The following is a 15757-nucleotide window of genomic DNA, read 5'->3' as shown; positions in this document are numbered from 1 at the left end:
ACGGAGGAGGAAGTAGGTCGGAGAGAATTCTCACTCCTCGATGGAGACACGAGGAGCCACCGGCTGACTGCCGTCGTCAGTCTCGCCAAGATATCTCGGGAGTCAACAGGTGCGTCTAGGAGCCGACACGCTCCTTCCTCCTCTTTCGTTCTTTTTATCCTCCTTTATTTCTTTTTTATTCCTCTTTTTTCTCTTTTTTCTTTTTACTTTTTTTTTCTTCGACGCCGTATCGTCGAATTCGACAAAGTTGGTCTTTGAACGTATAAAGGCACCGAGGATTGTCAATAAAGAAAAAATAAAAGAAAAAAAAAAAAAAAAGAAAAGAAAAAAATTTTTGATTTTTCCTCTTCCGTCTTGCGTCTATCTTGCATCGAGATAGAAAGAGAAGGAGAGAGAGAGAGAGAGAGAGAGAGAGAGAGAGAGAGAGAGAGAGAGAGAGGGAGAGAGAGAGAGAGAGGGGGGGGAAAGAAAAACGAAAAATCGCGAGAATCGTTCGGTGAGGATCGCAATATAACTGCAAGATGATGTCAACGAAGGTGAGTTGTTCCTGTCTTTTAATTCTCTCTTTATTTCGCCATCGATCATTCGATTTACACGTACGACCACGTCGAACGGATGGTATTCGACGTTCGCGTTTTTTCGAATAACGGGCTCGGTAAAAGTTCGATATGGAAAGGAGAAAAAAAAATAAAAAAAAAAAAAAAATAAGGAGAAGAAGATGAAGAATCAACGAACTAGATCGGTTTAATTGTTCCACAATTAATGTCTGACCGTGGATTTTCTGGAGCGGAAACCCCGTGCGACATGGATCGGGGCCACGCCATAAGAAACTATATAGTCATTGCAAGTTTCTTGTTACTAATGGACAATGATTTTCATTGATGATCGTTCATTAATCGGACAATCGCGATTGCCGACCGTTAAATCCGACGATCATTTATGACAGTTCTTACCTAACGGTTCAGAAAGAGCCAGCTCGTAATAGAATTGATCTCTAAAGAATAGACGAGTGAAATTGGTCGATCGAAAGTAGTCTGTCGAGGAAGGAAGTCTCGCAAAAGAAAGAAAACAAAAGAAAAGAAAAAGAAAAATGATCTTCTTTTCACCGAAGACTGACATACCGGTACTAAAAAACGCAACGCACGTGCGAAACGCGTCCAGCGAAAGCAAATCGTCGTTCCATTTCACTCGAGAGTTCACGTCGGTCCATCGCGTTATCCTTTCTTCCCATATTTGTTTGCTTTTTTTATCGTCGTTCAACTCGAGCATTTTTCATTTTCTTATTTTTCTTCTGTAAATAAAAATTCCATTGAAAATTTGACGAGAATCTAATTAGTAGGAACGTTTTAAAAATATCGAATAATTCGAATATTCGATTCGTCTATTTGTATGTGCGTATGTATGTATGCGCGCACGCGTGTGTTATAATATATATATATATATATATATATATATATATATATATGCATGTAGTTTAAATCACGGCAAATAATTTAAAGGAGGTGAAAGTCTCGTGAACAGCATGTGGAATAAGATCCAAGTTAAAACGTGAAAACGTGACCAATTGGAAATTAGTTGAATGAATATTTCCCTTATTGGTAAGAGTTTAGAAATCTTTGTTAAATCTACATAATCTATACTCGGATAAATGAAATTTTCTAGCAAGCCCACATGATCTAATCGTAATGTCTAATTTGTTATACCTACAAACCTACGAGCGAATATATATGCTATCGTTGGGTAAAAATGACTCTTACCGTTGCTCGATTAGTATTTCGTAATTTTGCTATTCCTAAAACAGAACACTGACAGTGTTCGTGAAAACGATTAAATTTCTCACGTTGTGCGTTCGTGCTTGCGATTTCTCTCTCTCTCTCTCTCTCTTTCTCTCTTTCTCTCTTTCTCTTCCTTTCTTTTTCTCTAATTCTCCGCGAACTTGATTACAGTTGGAATTACGAGTTAGGAGGATCGTCATAGAAAAATTTATTTCATTTTCTAAATACTAGGTTTTTCTTTCTCTTTTTTTCTAGCGAGTTTCTTTCTAAAACTATCCCACGCATTTAAATCGTGCCAAGCGTGATTTGCCTGCATAATGTAAAACTTTGTACATTTTCCTATTCGAGATTCATGGTTATCGAATAATGAGCGACCTCCTCTTCATTTCATGTGATCACTGAATAACTATTACGAATAATCGAAGAATCGAGTGGGCACTTTCGATATGTCCTACGAGAATCCGATAAAGGTTGATACAAATTTGTTATAAAAAAAAAAAAAAAGAAAAAAATAACGAGAGTAACGTTAATCCCAGATTACATCTAGATTACACACGAGATAAAAATTTCACGTTCGTTGGACAACAGGATAGTTTGTTTTCTCTGACGTCGAGCGTTGCATAACGTCCTTATATCGGTATTATATCGATTTTATTTTTCCAGCTGGCGCTCGTTAAACTCAATGAATATAAATACAATGGTTACCTAAAACGTTTTATATAATATCGCGTACGTAATTTTCCTTTTGGGAATAGGGGATGCCGTGACGAGCATATAGGAGATACACGAATGTATGTATGTACTTACTTATCCAAGAGAAGCGTGATCGAAGGCGATAGAAAAATGCACGGAGAAGACGTGCACAATCGATCTTCACGATCGAACACTAAGGCCGACTTTCGAAATCTCTGAAAGACTCATTTCACATGCTAGCTGATTCACGAAGCGTTTCACGATGCCGACAAAACGTAACGGAGAACGTGGTTAGATATCAACGAGAGAATCAAACGATAGAGCTACCTACGTATTTTCGTCTTTGTCTCTGTGCGTGTGCGTGCAGGCGTATGTAAAAATAGAAACATAGTTAGTATTACCGAACGATAGACGAATCGATTATCATCGATGCATTCATTGGCTCGCAACTTGCGTTAGACGAACGATAAGCATAGAAAGTAGCCTAATAATATGGAGAACCAAAGCAATTACCAACGATTTCTATCCAAAGTGATTATCTAGTCTTCGATTTTGTCAATTTGTTTTCAGGTAACATTTATTCTAGTCTTGGCAGTTTTGATTATCGGGAATCTAGCGATAGATCTACCAAAGCCTGGTTACGCTAGGACAGTTTTAAAAGTATCTAGAAGTCTTCCGGGTGAGACCGAGGAGTTAAAGATTAGGACGAGCGAAGGTAACTTGGCAACTTTGATCGTAAAACGACGTGAAAAGTCAACGTCGACGTTCGATGACGATCGAATCGTATCGTCGGGTATCGATGTTACCGAGAAGAAAGAGAACGTTAGCAAAGACGATATTTCATCAACTAGAAAGAACGAAACCGATAGTGAAAACGATGAGAAAAAGAAGAAGGAGGATGTAAGGAAAATGGAAGAGGCACAAGTCGAGGAGATCCGTGCGAAATTTGTCAAACCCGAGGAAATCTCGGTAACCGAGAGATCGTCCGATCAAAACGAAACGAAAACTACGATAACTCGTACTATCCGACCAATCGGCGAAAGGAATATCGATTATGGAAATTGGACGCCGTTGGGCGAGGATGGTAGAGCTTTGAAACTTGGTGAAAGCACTACCGAGGAATATCACAATTGGAAGCCTCTACCGGCTGACGCGAAGTTGCCGGTTGAACAGGGCAGATCGAGTTACGTTCGTTTCGGTGATACCACTTATGCGAACAACGGATTGCTATTTGTGAGAAATCTACAAGATCGAACACAGAGAAACCTCGACTTTGTCGAGGAGAAAAATAATCAGGCCACGCAATATTCGTTCTTACCGCATCAGCCCAGGCAATCGACCAGAACGAACATCGGTGCCAATCTGTCGAAGAACAGAGATGCCAAAAACGTTCCGCCCGAAGTCATCATCAGATCGGAAATCAATGTCAAGTCTCATCCGAAGAGATCACCCATGTCATTGGACAGCGACGGTACCCCCATAATACACGGCAAACGTGTCCCAGACGAACCCATGGATAAGATCCAAACTTGGCGCAACGCCAGAATCATCAACAACAAGCTGATAACCGAGAGTACGAGTTCCAATCCCATGGATCCTTCCGGTGCTTACTATTCGTCCGATCATCTAGCGGAGAGGCAAAGATTCGAAAGATTCTTCAAGGATGTTAATCGTAGGTGAGCTATCTCGTCGATTTTCTTATAATTTATTGCGCGGGGATTTCCAACTCGTCAATTTTATCGTTTACAGATATGGGAGAAATTACGAGGACAATGGGAGAAACGTTTACTTCGAATGGGATCCTAAAAATTACAAGAACGAAGCTCTGAACGCCGAGGTTTACGAAACGAGGAACGACAACTATCGAGCCAATGTACAAAAACGAATGTTACATCCCGACAGTATCGCCAATTATCCAGTTTCGCAACTTTACACTCCGGAAAGTCAAAAGATTTCGTCAGTACCCGTGAAACCTGGAGTGAGAGCTCCCGTTTTACAGTATGCTCATCCCGAATTGGGCGTCCAACCGGCTAAGATCGTGAAGAACGAGAAAAGACGACCGGAGAGTCATATGGATAATTATCAACACTCGAACGGACAGTATCCGTTTATGGAGCAACGTCAAAAAAAGAAATACGTACTGAACGATAAGAACATAGTCGACACTTACACGACGAAGAACTACTATCCGAATCAACACTTTTATGGCCTGAAAAGACCGAGCGACACGCCGTTTTGGGTGAAAATATCGGAGAATTTGAAGAATCAATTTTCCAGCGGGGTAGAAAAGGTATCCCAATTCACCAAGCCGGTGTTCGATCCACTGGTCGAGGCAACGCATAAAATATCTCAAAATTTAGGCTTGTCGAACGGCAAAGAAGCGCAGGATAAGATCGGTACTGTAGCTTCTGGCACAAGCATTCTCATACCTGCTCTTGGTCTCGTTGCGTCCGGTGCTGCGCTTGGAATCGGTGCTGTGGCAGTGGGAAGATATCTTGACGTGGACGTTTTGAAGAGATCCAACGAAGATACTATCGATCTGGAACATAAAAGAGCGATAGAAACGAATCCCTCGTTCTTGGAAGTCCTCGAGAAGCAGAGAAAAGATAACCTCGAGTTTCAATTACCGCGTGACACAGCGGACGGTGGTGTATATTTGGTGCTGGAACAAGAGAAACAAACTCCGGAGACTCTCCTGGAAAAAAATCAGCGCAATAGAAGGAGTCTGGACTACGTGGACATCTTTAACACCGAGGCCGACGTTAAGAGTCTTGAAAAGAGCAAGAGATTACAGAGGAAAGGGGCAGATTCGATCACCGAGATAGTCGAGATCGATCTACCCGCAGCGAAGGGTAACATCGACGTGACCGAGTTTTTGATTCCTAGGAGAAATACTAAGAAGGAGAAGGAAGCGAGAAGGGACGGGACGATTTTTGTAATCGGAGATGATTCTTTGTCTCAGGAACTCGCAAAAAAGGATCTTGCTACAGGAGTATCCGAAAAAGATTCCTTCGTTAACGTTGCGAGGATAATCGAGGACGCGATCGAAAGATCTAAAAAGATATCTATGGAGGAACGGAATAAAACGAGAAGAAAAAGAAGTACGGAAAGCGATGATCAGGAATTAGACGATATCTTGCAAAATCTGGAAAACGCCGAGGTTGCCGAGATCGCGCATATCGATGGCGACTGGACCAATACACCCTGCGCAAAAAGGATATTCTGTGACACTATGATTCAAAAGGATCCCGAAGCTTCGATCTTTATGGAAAAGAAGATGGCTAAATTGTTGGGTCTGTAAGTATCGAACGATCCAAACTTAGATTCGTCATAGTCCCATCGCGTTAATTAGCATATACCTCCTTATGTGGGACAAAAATTCGTTCTTCTTAGCAACTGGTTCCCTCATTAATAGATACTGCCAACCGGTAACGAGAAAGCTGCAGTTTATCCACTTTCTAACCGTCGATAATTACGACAAAATTTTTACTTTAAACAAACAGCTTGGGCCAATAATACGTTCAACGACAACGACAAGGACGATCACGATCGTAGACGATGTTAGATATAACTTTAATTCGCGATTCACGAAATCAAACGTTTCTCTCGCGGATTTCCATATGCAATTAAGTCGCATGAATGCGTTAAAGAAATGAGTAGGAATATCGAAGAGGCAAGTACCGATAGTAGCCAGTGTCGAGAAACGGATAACTTTCTTCCAGCTTTCGCCGACAACGTCCTACTGACTGATACGACTTTTACCTCTTAGCACAGTTTCACTATACCTCGGACCTGAGCCGGTACGGCACTGACCACGTGTGGCGTGATAGAGGAAAATCTACGGACAGAGAAAGATATTTTCAGACGTATTATTCCCCTTGCATTTCGACTTCTCCAGGATCGTCGATCAATATCGTCGCTTACGCGTTGTCGACGATAATATTAAGAATACTAACAATTTCCCAGTTTCATTTTTTTTTTAAAAGTAATATCGTGACTATCAAAAAGCGAGACAGTATTCGAATATATAAAAAGGTTACATATTCGAAATATAAAATGGTTACAGATTCTATTTCCTGGATTTTCATAAGAGACAGTACATAATTCGATCACTGGCCTTACCATAAACGTGCTAATGAAACCAACGTTATATCACCGTTTGATTGCTTTTTTGGTAATGGTTAATATGTACACACACACACACACACACGCACACACACACACGCGCGCGCGCACGCGCCTATTTCGTAAAAGGTATTTAATAGCTTTCTCGTCGAACGAATAAGTTGCCCCGCTCTATTCAAAGATCTTTCATCATTATTTCTTAATAAGACGAAAAAATTTTACAGAATTCAGCCTGGAGCAGCCATGCAAGTATCGAGTCACTTCGAGGAGGTAATGGACGCCATCAGAAGGCACGATTGTTCGAGTTTTCTTTGCCCTCAAGCCAGACCCGGAAACATTTTCTTCTAATCATCATCGATAAGAGGAGGACAACTTTCTTCGTTCCTTTTTCTTTGTTTCTTTTTTTTCCCTTTCTTTCCTTTTTTATCTTTTAGTCACGTCGAAGGAGATCTTTACCGATCAATTGTACATAATTGCCATCGAGGCGAGAATTTTATTTAATGATATGCACATTCTACTTTAATTTAATTCTAGAAACTCTCTCAAGGCATAAATCTATCTCGTGAGTTCGACGAAAGAACGAGTAGGTCGTTTCCCAAATGGCTTTCTGCGAACGCACGATTGCATGAGCGCGATCCCTTTTGATCTCCTTGTTAGATTACTCGAGATCAGAAGAGATAATAGCGTAAGAGTGTTAAAGTTAATAGAACGTGTCCTGCAAAGAGAGTTATCGTTTGCTTTACATGTATGTACCTACGTATATCATATTTATTTTTATACCGTGTGATTTCCCAAGGATCATCGCGGTTCGTATTATATGCAAAGGCCAATGAATAAATGATATTTTTTACGTAAAAAAAAAAAGAAAAGAAAAAAAGAAGTATCATATCAATTCTAGATTTAACGCAAATGTCGTCACGAAACCGTTTGTTATTATTATCAACTCCCATGTACCGGATAGCAAAGATAAAATGAAATTCAAGAACTCCCCGAAAGATTGAACGAACCATATTCGAGAATTCGCCTTGGTATTCGACGATTTCAGCCAATAGTAATACGTTTTAGATTTCGTTGCTAAATTGGACTAGAATCTTTCGTACGAAACTTTCCCAAACCATTGCGATATCCGCTACTCGAACCCGTTACTGGAACGTTGTCGAGCGGGTAGCGAAAATGTATAAATTAATGTAATTAACGCTGAACCACTAAGAAATTCCTTATATATAAAGCGGTGCACCGAGACAACGTTTAAACACCTCAGGGAGCATGGTAAAACCTGAAAGATTAGGCTCGTTAAATTTTTTTCAAGGTATAACGCAAGTTAGATCGCCTTTTAGAAGGGGAGGACGAAATTAAACGGTACGGTCCTGGATGGATACATTTCTAAGTAGATGGTAGTGGGGATCGTAGTTCATTTAACTTCGAGGAGAGAGAGAGAGAGAGAGAGAGAGAGAGAGAGAGAGAGAGAGAGAGAGAGAGAGAGAGAGCATGCGTACTGTCGTATCGAAGAAAAATAAAAAGATATTCATACCTAAGGACAAACTAGAACGCAGTCGTCGAAACGTCGCGTTACACGACCGTGTTATATAGCGATGGCATTTAGCAAAGGTACGATCCAACGTAGTACATAGATTGAAAAGAAAACGAAGATCATAACGAAATGTTCGTTTCTATCGTATTGAAACGCGATTGGATCTTTTCGCAGACTTGGATTACGCGATCGGCTGGAACCGATTTAATTTACAATTTCTTGGTGTTTGGCCAGATTCCGATCGACTCGATAAAAATATTGGCTTTACGAAATATCGCTGGATCCTTCACGCACTTTTCATGCTAGGATTTATAATATTACCGCAAACGGCGTACCTGCTGATAATCTGGGGCGATCTAGACCTGATGACGGAAGATTTAGCAACGGCGAACGTCCCGGTCACGATGGCTTGCATCAAACTTTTCGTTATTCGGTATCACCTGAAAAGTGAGCTCGCAATACTGCAACATTTGTGATATTTCTTTCGATAACGACTTGTCGATGTGTTACTCGTAGCATTGAATCCCCTTCTCGGTGCTTTCGTCGATGATTGGAACAGAACGAAGAACGAACGGGAGAGATCGATTATGCTGAGCAACGCTAGAAAAGCAAGAACGATATCGATGTTGTGTACAGTTATGATACAGATTATGACGACGACATACATACTTCTTCGAATCGCTATGATCGCGCAAATGCAGAAGGATCAGATGAAATCGGATCGAACTTTAATCTGTCCCGCTTATTTTCCGTACGACTTAAGGAAGACTCCGGTGTTCTATTTAACATGTACCGGACAAATTCTAGCCGCTTACAGCGCGACCGTCTCTTATACAGGCGTTGACAGCTTCATATCCATGTTGGTACTTCATGTTTGTGCACAAATTTCGAATCTCAGGTCGGCTCTCAAAACATTGGCGGACGAAAGAAGCACGGAAGAGAGGAAGACAGATAACTTTGTAGAAAAATTAGCGTTCATCGTCAAGAGACACGAACATCTCAATCGGTTGGTCGATCGAATAAACTTATTAATTTATTTCATTAAGCGTGTGCTAAATGATATAATGAATCTGACATCCGTCGTATCTCGAAGGTTCGCTCGGTCCATCGAAGATTCTTTCAACGTGTTGATGCTCGTTCAAATCCTGACTTGCACCATGCAAGTGTGCTTTCAAAGTTATCAAGTTCTCGCAGTGAGTCGTCTGAAAGAAATTTTGTTGTTCCTCGGTATTATTGTGCATTAACGTACGTATATATAAATGAGTGTATATACGTACACATATATGTATATTCTTTCACAGATATTAGGAGAAAACGAAGACGAGTTTCCTACCGTTCAATTGTGTTTCCTGGTACTATTCGTGGTCGTTACTCTGGTACACTTATACATTTACTGTTACGTGGGTGAAATGCTAATTGTTCAGGTAAATGCAATACCGGTAAAATGTCAGGATGATATTCTAACTACTCGTGGCGTTAAGCAGAGCTCCGGTATGAGCGAATCGGCGTACGAATCTAAATGGTGCAACTTGTCTCCGAAGGACGCGAGGAATCTCCTATTCGTGATGCGCCGATCAACGATACCGCTTCGTTTGACCGCAGGAAAATTTAGCACGTTCTCGATGAAAACGTTTAGCGACGTGAGCGAAAATGGATGCAACGTTTGAACAAAGTATTAACCTAATTTATAAATTATTTCAAATCTTTCTTTTGTAGATCGTCAGAACCTCAATGGGATATCTTTCGGTATTGCTGACAGTATCGGAACAGAAAGATTAATTCTACAAGTGTAAAGTATAATTAAAAAGGAAATAGTGAAAACTTTACGGGTCGACGAAAATAATAATTCCTTCGGATATATCGGAAGTTGTGTTAATGAAAATGTTCTCGTTAAAATAATCGCGTAATAAAAAAGATACCTGAACTTCCTCCTGTTACCGCTTGTTTACGTCCGTCACGCACCACTGTTCGATTCGATAAGCACGAGAGTGTCAGTTGAATGGACGATCGATCATTTCGTTTCGCCTACGAATTCACGAAAACATGCACCTGTTGTTCCCATGCGAAAAAAGCATCCCCCTTGCTTCCTAAAATTACGGAAAGAAACGTAACGTGAAAGCGTGGTCGAAACCGCAGGAAAGAAAAAAATTTAAAGAACAAAAAAAAGAGAAAAAAAGGAGAAAAGAAAAACTTTCATCTACGAAACAATTCTTTTTATTTCGTATTAATGGCTCGTCTCTAGTCCACCGTCAAAGTTTTCTTGAGATTTACTCAAAATTCAAAGCAAGATTGGTAGGACAAAGAATCGAAAATGACAGGTATTAGCAGTTCTGTTCTGAAATAACGGGTTCCGTACAAAAGTTTTCAGCAACTCATTAAAACTATCGCTACTCCTTTCTATTTCCCCTTTATATGATGGGGCATGCGCGATATTCAACCCTTTGGAGAAAACAAATTAGTCGCAGTTTGGTCGGACTCTCGGTGACAATCTATCAACCAATTTGACAGTTCATTCTTCTGCGATTTATACGCGTGAAAACACAAATGGATTACGCAATAGGGTGGAATCGTTTCAACCTGTCGGTATTAGGAGTTTGGCCTGAACCTTCGAAGACGACGTTACTCTGGCGATTAACGTCAGCCGGAATCTTTTGGACAAGCACGACCGTGACATTTTTATTCATATGTGCGCCACAAACGACAGATCTGATTTTGAATTCTACTACTCTGGACGAAGCTATAGAAAATTTATCCATCAACATACCAATAGCTTTCGCTTTGATCAAGCAAATCGTTTTGCGGTATCACGGAAAAGGTAATTACGACGTCTTGTGTATTTAACTCGATTCGATTCGAACCAAATGATTTAAACTCGTTCATGTTTTTCTCGATCGAAGCTTTGAAATCATTACTCGTCGACATAGTCAACGACTGGGCTCAGTCCTTACCGGAACCAGAACGCTTGACGATGTTGAAAACTGCTAAAATGAGTCGAAGGATATCTCTTTTTTGTTCCACTTTGACATACCTAATGTTGACCGCCTTCATATCGCTTCAAACTTATGCAAATATGGCCAGTGCCTCCGAAGTCGATTTAGGAGGACTTTTGCATCCAGCAACCTTCCCATACGACATCAAGAAAAGTCCCAACTTCGAGATCACTTGGATGGGACAATTCATGGGAACGGTTCTAACGGCCATTTGTTATTCTTGCTTCGATACTTTTCTCGCAGTTTTTGTTTTGCATTTGTGCGGACAATTGTCGGTCTTGCAACTGAATTTGAAAGAATTGGCAGAGGTAGCAAAACGTGACATCAGTTTATTTCAGAATAAACTCGGCTTCATTGTGAACAGGCACAACGAACTGTACAGGTCAGTGTTTCTTAAAGCACACTATTTCTTTCGATTTTTTTCTATTGTCCTTCACTTTTGTCAGGGGTTTAATCGATCTTTCGTTTTAAGATTCGCCTTAATAGTAGAGAATTGTTTCAACCTTACTCTACTCGGACAAACTTTGATTTCAACGGCTATGTTTTGCTTGACGGGATATCGTATGATCACGGTATCGTAAATTATATTTATCACGAGATAATAATGGTTTTAACATTTCGAACCTTTTCTCTTTTCTAGTCGATAGGCTCACAGGAACAAGATTTGCCGATAGTAGGAATGATATTTTTCATCATTCACGTGATATACACGATGTTGCATTTATACATATATTGTTACGTCGGTGAAACTCTTCTGATAGAGGTGAGTCGATACAAAGTTGGACGGTTACTCAAAGACCCAAGAATTTTTCAACTTCGTGCCTTTCAGAGCACTGGAATAGCTTTCTCCGCTTACGATTGCGTATGGTACGACTTGCCACCAAAAAAGGCAATGTGCCTGATGATAGTAATTTGTCGAGCAAGAATAGCATTTCAAATCACGGCTGGAAAATTCAGTCCATTTTCTTTAGAACTGTTTGGTGCTGTGAGTACTTTTCAAATAGATACCAACGAAAACATGTTCTATACATGCAAAACGTTTCGATGTATAATTATTTCCAGATTATGAAAACGTCCGCCGGATATTTATCGGTATTACTAGCTGTAAAAGAAGGTCCGGTGGAAGATTAAAGAAATATATTTTGTTTATAACGAACAAGCGATTCATGAATCCGAAAGACATTAAAAATCGTTCGTACGTTAATATGTATTAGCATGTAATATTTTGTTTATAATTTAATAATAATTATCGATAAAATGCGAGTAGTAAAAATACTGCAACAAAATTATTTAGATTACTATAATGAGAATTCCACTGCAATAGAATATTGAAAGAGTAACCAAATTTATCGTACAACATTTAAACGTTCTTGTAACTAGGAAACGTGATAAGTGTAAAGAAATTAAATACCTCTTTCAAATTTTTGTGTTATTTCAAAGGGCACTTGGATTCGAATTAATACAATTTGCCCGTGCGTTTATACCTTGGAGATTGCACGAACTTTAATGTATGAAATTACGCGTAACAGCACGCAAAGAGATCGTACAGCAATGAATATAGGGAAGGTAGGACGGAAATTTTAAAGAGACTGCTTATTTAAACGCGTTGAGAACGAGGCACAGGGAGAAAGGAAGGGAGAGAATGAGGGAGAGAGAGAGCGACAGAGCGAGTGGTAGGGAGGAAAAGAGGGAGAAAGGAAAGAGAAATAGAGAGAGAGAGAGAAGGAAAGGGAGGGGAAAATACAATCGAAGTAAGAAATTCCAAATAGATAAATTTTTCAATAGGTGGGGAGATGACAGTTTCCTTTCAGTTCGACGAGCATGCGTGCTGGACGAAGAAAAAGGGAAGGACATCTATATCCCATAACTAGCTAGAGCGCAGTAGTCGCATCGCCGCGTGTTACGATCGTCTTACGATGACAACGGATTCCGAAGAAGGTAGAATTTTGTGTCACTTGTAAATTTTCACCAAAAAAAAAGATAGTCGAGAAAAGAATATTTTAAGTATACTCTTTTTCTAATTAAATGTTCCACCTTTTGAGTATCTTGAACGGGAGTGTTCGCAGATATAAATTACGCCGTCGGCTGGAACCGATTTAGTTTTCAAATACTGGGTATATGGCCGGATTCGAAGGAGAATGAAAGTGATTCGATCTTCTCGAAATATTGGTTCGTTGTACCTTCATTTTTTATGCTGGGATTTATCACCCTACCCCAGTTGGTATATCTTCTGATGATATGGGGTGACTTAGAATTGATGACAGAAATTTTGGCAACGGCAATCCTACCGGTGACCATGGGTTGGATAAAGTTGGTGTTCACACGATATCGTTTGGAATGTAAGTGTGACTTTTGTGCTGAATACGTCATAGTGCGGCGATTTATACGAGAAAGAGAAATATTTTACAAAAAAAAGAAAAATAAAAGGAAAAAAAGGAAATCTCTTCTAGCTCTCAGACCACTTCTCAGGTCCTTCGTAGAAGATTGGAAGAGACCGAAAAGTCAAGACGAGAGATCCGTCATGTTGATTAATGCTAAAAAGGCAAGAATCATATCGATATGGTGTACGACGTCAGCATGTTTCATGGTATCGATTCACGTTCTACCTCGAAGCTTAATGGTCGCGCAAATGCAAAGAGATCAATTTGAGCCCCCGCATACGGTCGTTTATCCCGGTTGTTTTCCATACGACATTAGAGGAACATTTGCTTTTTTAATTTCCTGTTTCGGACAGATTGTAGCAGCGTACAGCGGTACCTTATCATATATAAGCGTAGACACGTTTATCACGATGCTGGTCCTTCACGTTTGCGCACAAATTTCCAACCTCAGGCATTCGCTTGAAGATCTACCGAGCGGCATGAACGAGATGGCCAACGATTTTACAAATAAATTGATATCGATCGTGAAGGGACACGAACATCTCAACTGGTTGGTCAAACGAACTATTATTTTTATTTCATCGAAATATTTTTGATTAAGTTCATGATTATTATTATCTAAGGTACGCCCAATCGATCGACAACTCCTTTAACACGATGTTGCTCATTCAAATACTGGGCTTCACCGTTCAAGTATGCTTTGAGTCCTTTCAATTATTTCGCGTAAGTTAATCTAAAAAAAAAAAAGAAAAAAAATAGAAAAAAGAAAGAGAAAGAGAAATTTGTATTTTATTTTGATCAAACATCTCGTTGTGGAAATTTTTAACAGATAATGGAACAGGATGGGGACAAATTGCCTGTAGAAGAGCTGATTTTTATTGTACTGTATGTACTTATTACTTTGATACAGTTATACTTGTATTGTTACGTCGGGGAAATGCTTATCGTCGAGGTAAAAAAAAAAGAATATTTTTTATGTATTAAAATTACATATAATGAGAATATGTGTTAGAGTTCTGCAATTGGCACATCTGCATACATGTCCCAGTGGTACAATTTATTTCCAAAGGATGCACGAAATATTTTTTTCGTGATGCATCGATGTTCTATACCACTTCGCTTAACGTTTGGTAAAATCGGCACTTTTTCGATGGAAACGTTTAGCCAGGTAAGTGAATATAATGAATAAGAAAGAGATTACAAGATCGTTTAAATATTTCTTTATTTTCATTCGTAGATTTTGAGAACCACAGTAGGATATCTATCAGTGTTATTAACGGTAACGGATAAAAAAAATAATTAACTTTAAAAGATGATAATAAATAGAATAGTGAAAGTGACAAAATTTATTTTATCTAGAAAATTATAAAAAAAGTATAATATATGTACATCTTTAATAAAGTCATAGTATATATTAGTAACAAATACTATAGTAAAACTTTAAATTTACCTAAGATGTAAATAATTTTATATGTTGTATGGTAATATACACGTATAAATCTCTGTCTTATTATTATTTATCAACACATTATATCGCGCCAAAGTAGAGATACGCGTGTAACGAAAAAAAAGAAAACAGACAATCTGAAGAAATTTTCATAATCAAGAAGGACGTCGATAAAGTAACACAGCCTAAAGACAATTCCTCCTAACCATCAGAGAAAACTGTGTCGATGGTTTAAATTTTTCAACTTTAGAGGGATACTGTTCGATACACCTTTATTTATAATTTTTATTTCATTTGTACGTAAATGTTAAAAAGTAAACAAAATTTTTGTAAAATTTTCACACATTATCTTAACAGGTATGTTAAAAAAAAAAAAAAAAGAAACAAAAATCAGATTTAATTAAAATTTAAATAAATGTGTTTGTCAAATTGTTTAGATTTACCGATACGATCGAAGATCAATTGAAGATAATGCTGTTGATCCGGATGCTCGGCTGTATCATCATATAACTGTGCTTGCAATGTTTCTAAGCGTTCGTGGTAAGACATGGTAATAAGATGATACAATTTGGATATCTATGATCTATGATATGTTTCTATGAATGGATATTATATCATATGATTTCAGCCAATAATCGGAGGATCAAATGAACTCTTTCTCTTAGAAGTATTTTTTTAAATACTTTACATGTTTTACGTACTAATGGGCTATCTTTCGGTATTGCTGACGATATCGGAACAGAAAGATTAATTTTACAAGTGTAAAGCATAATGAAAAAGGAAAAGGTAAAAACCTTACGGGTCGATGAAAATAA

The 15757-nt window shown here is 38.9% G+C and overlaps 4 protein-coding genes across 5 annotated transcripts; all 4 read left to right on the top strand.

Moving 5' to 3' along the window:
- The first annotated feature begins 310 nt into the window (after positions 1–310).
- LOC122627800 lies at positions 311–7319 on the top strand. The gene is made up of 4 exons (XM_043809348.1): positions 311–536; positions 3039–4144; positions 4218–5765; positions 6818–7319. Exons 1-4 carry the CDS (start codon positions 522–524, stop codon positions 6939–6941), a joined length of 2793 nt encoding a protein of 930 aa, XP_043665283.1. The 5' UTR covers positions 311–521; the 3' UTR covers positions 6942–7319.
- Positions 7320–7510: 191 nt separating this feature from the next.
- LOC122627566 (odorant receptor 13a-like) lies at positions 7511–10078 on the top strand. The gene is made up of 5 exons (XM_043808756.1): positions 7511–8571; positions 8641–9359; positions 9426–9548; positions 9609–9764; positions 9841–10078. The coding sequence occupies exons 1-5, from the start codon at positions 8424–8426 to the stop codon at positions 9901–9903; spliced, it is 1209 nt and encodes a 402-aa protein (XP_043664691.1). The 5' UTR covers positions 7511–8423; the 3' UTR covers positions 9904–10078.
- A 521-nt stretch (positions 10079–10599) lies between these two features.
- Positions 10600–12517, top strand: LOC122627827 (odorant receptor 13a-like). 2 transcript variants are annotated; one of them, XM_043809409.1, is made up of 6 exons: positions 10600–10939; positions 11022–11496; positions 11587–11686; positions 11755–11877; positions 11944–12099; positions 12177–12517. In XM_043809409.1, exons 1-6 carry the CDS (start codon positions 10669–10671, stop codon positions 12243–12245), a joined length of 1194 nt encoding a protein of 397 aa, XP_043665344.1. In that variant the 5' UTR covers positions 10600–10668; the 3' UTR covers positions 12246–12517. The 2 variants fall into 2 exon arrangements, with proteins under 2 accessions (XP_043665344.1, XP_043665343.1); XM_043809408.1 differs by having other exon boundaries at positions 11755–12099.
- Positions 12518–13775: 1258 nt separating this feature from the next.
- Positions 13776–14739, top strand: LOC122627867 (odorant receptor 67c-like). The gene is made up of 4 exons (XM_043809473.1): positions 13776–14045; positions 14119–14218; positions 14325–14447; positions 14508–14739. Exons 1-4 carry the CDS (start codon positions 13906–13908, stop codon positions 14682–14684), a joined length of 540 nt encoding a protein of 179 aa, XP_043665408.1. The 5' UTR covers positions 13776–13905; the 3' UTR covers positions 14685–14739.
- The last annotated feature ends 1018 nt before the right edge of the window (positions 14740–15757 follow it).

This window comes from Vespula pensylvanica, chromosome 3, assembly GCF_014466175.1.
Source record: "Vespula pensylvanica isolate Volc-1 chromosome 3, ASM1446617v1, whole genome shotgun sequence".
NCBI classification, from domain to species: Eukaryota; Metazoa; Arthropoda; class Insecta; order Hymenoptera; family Vespidae; genus Vespula; species Vespula pensylvanica.
Note: the sequence above shows the minus strand (reverse complement) of the source record. Positions and strands in the feature narration are given on the sequence as shown.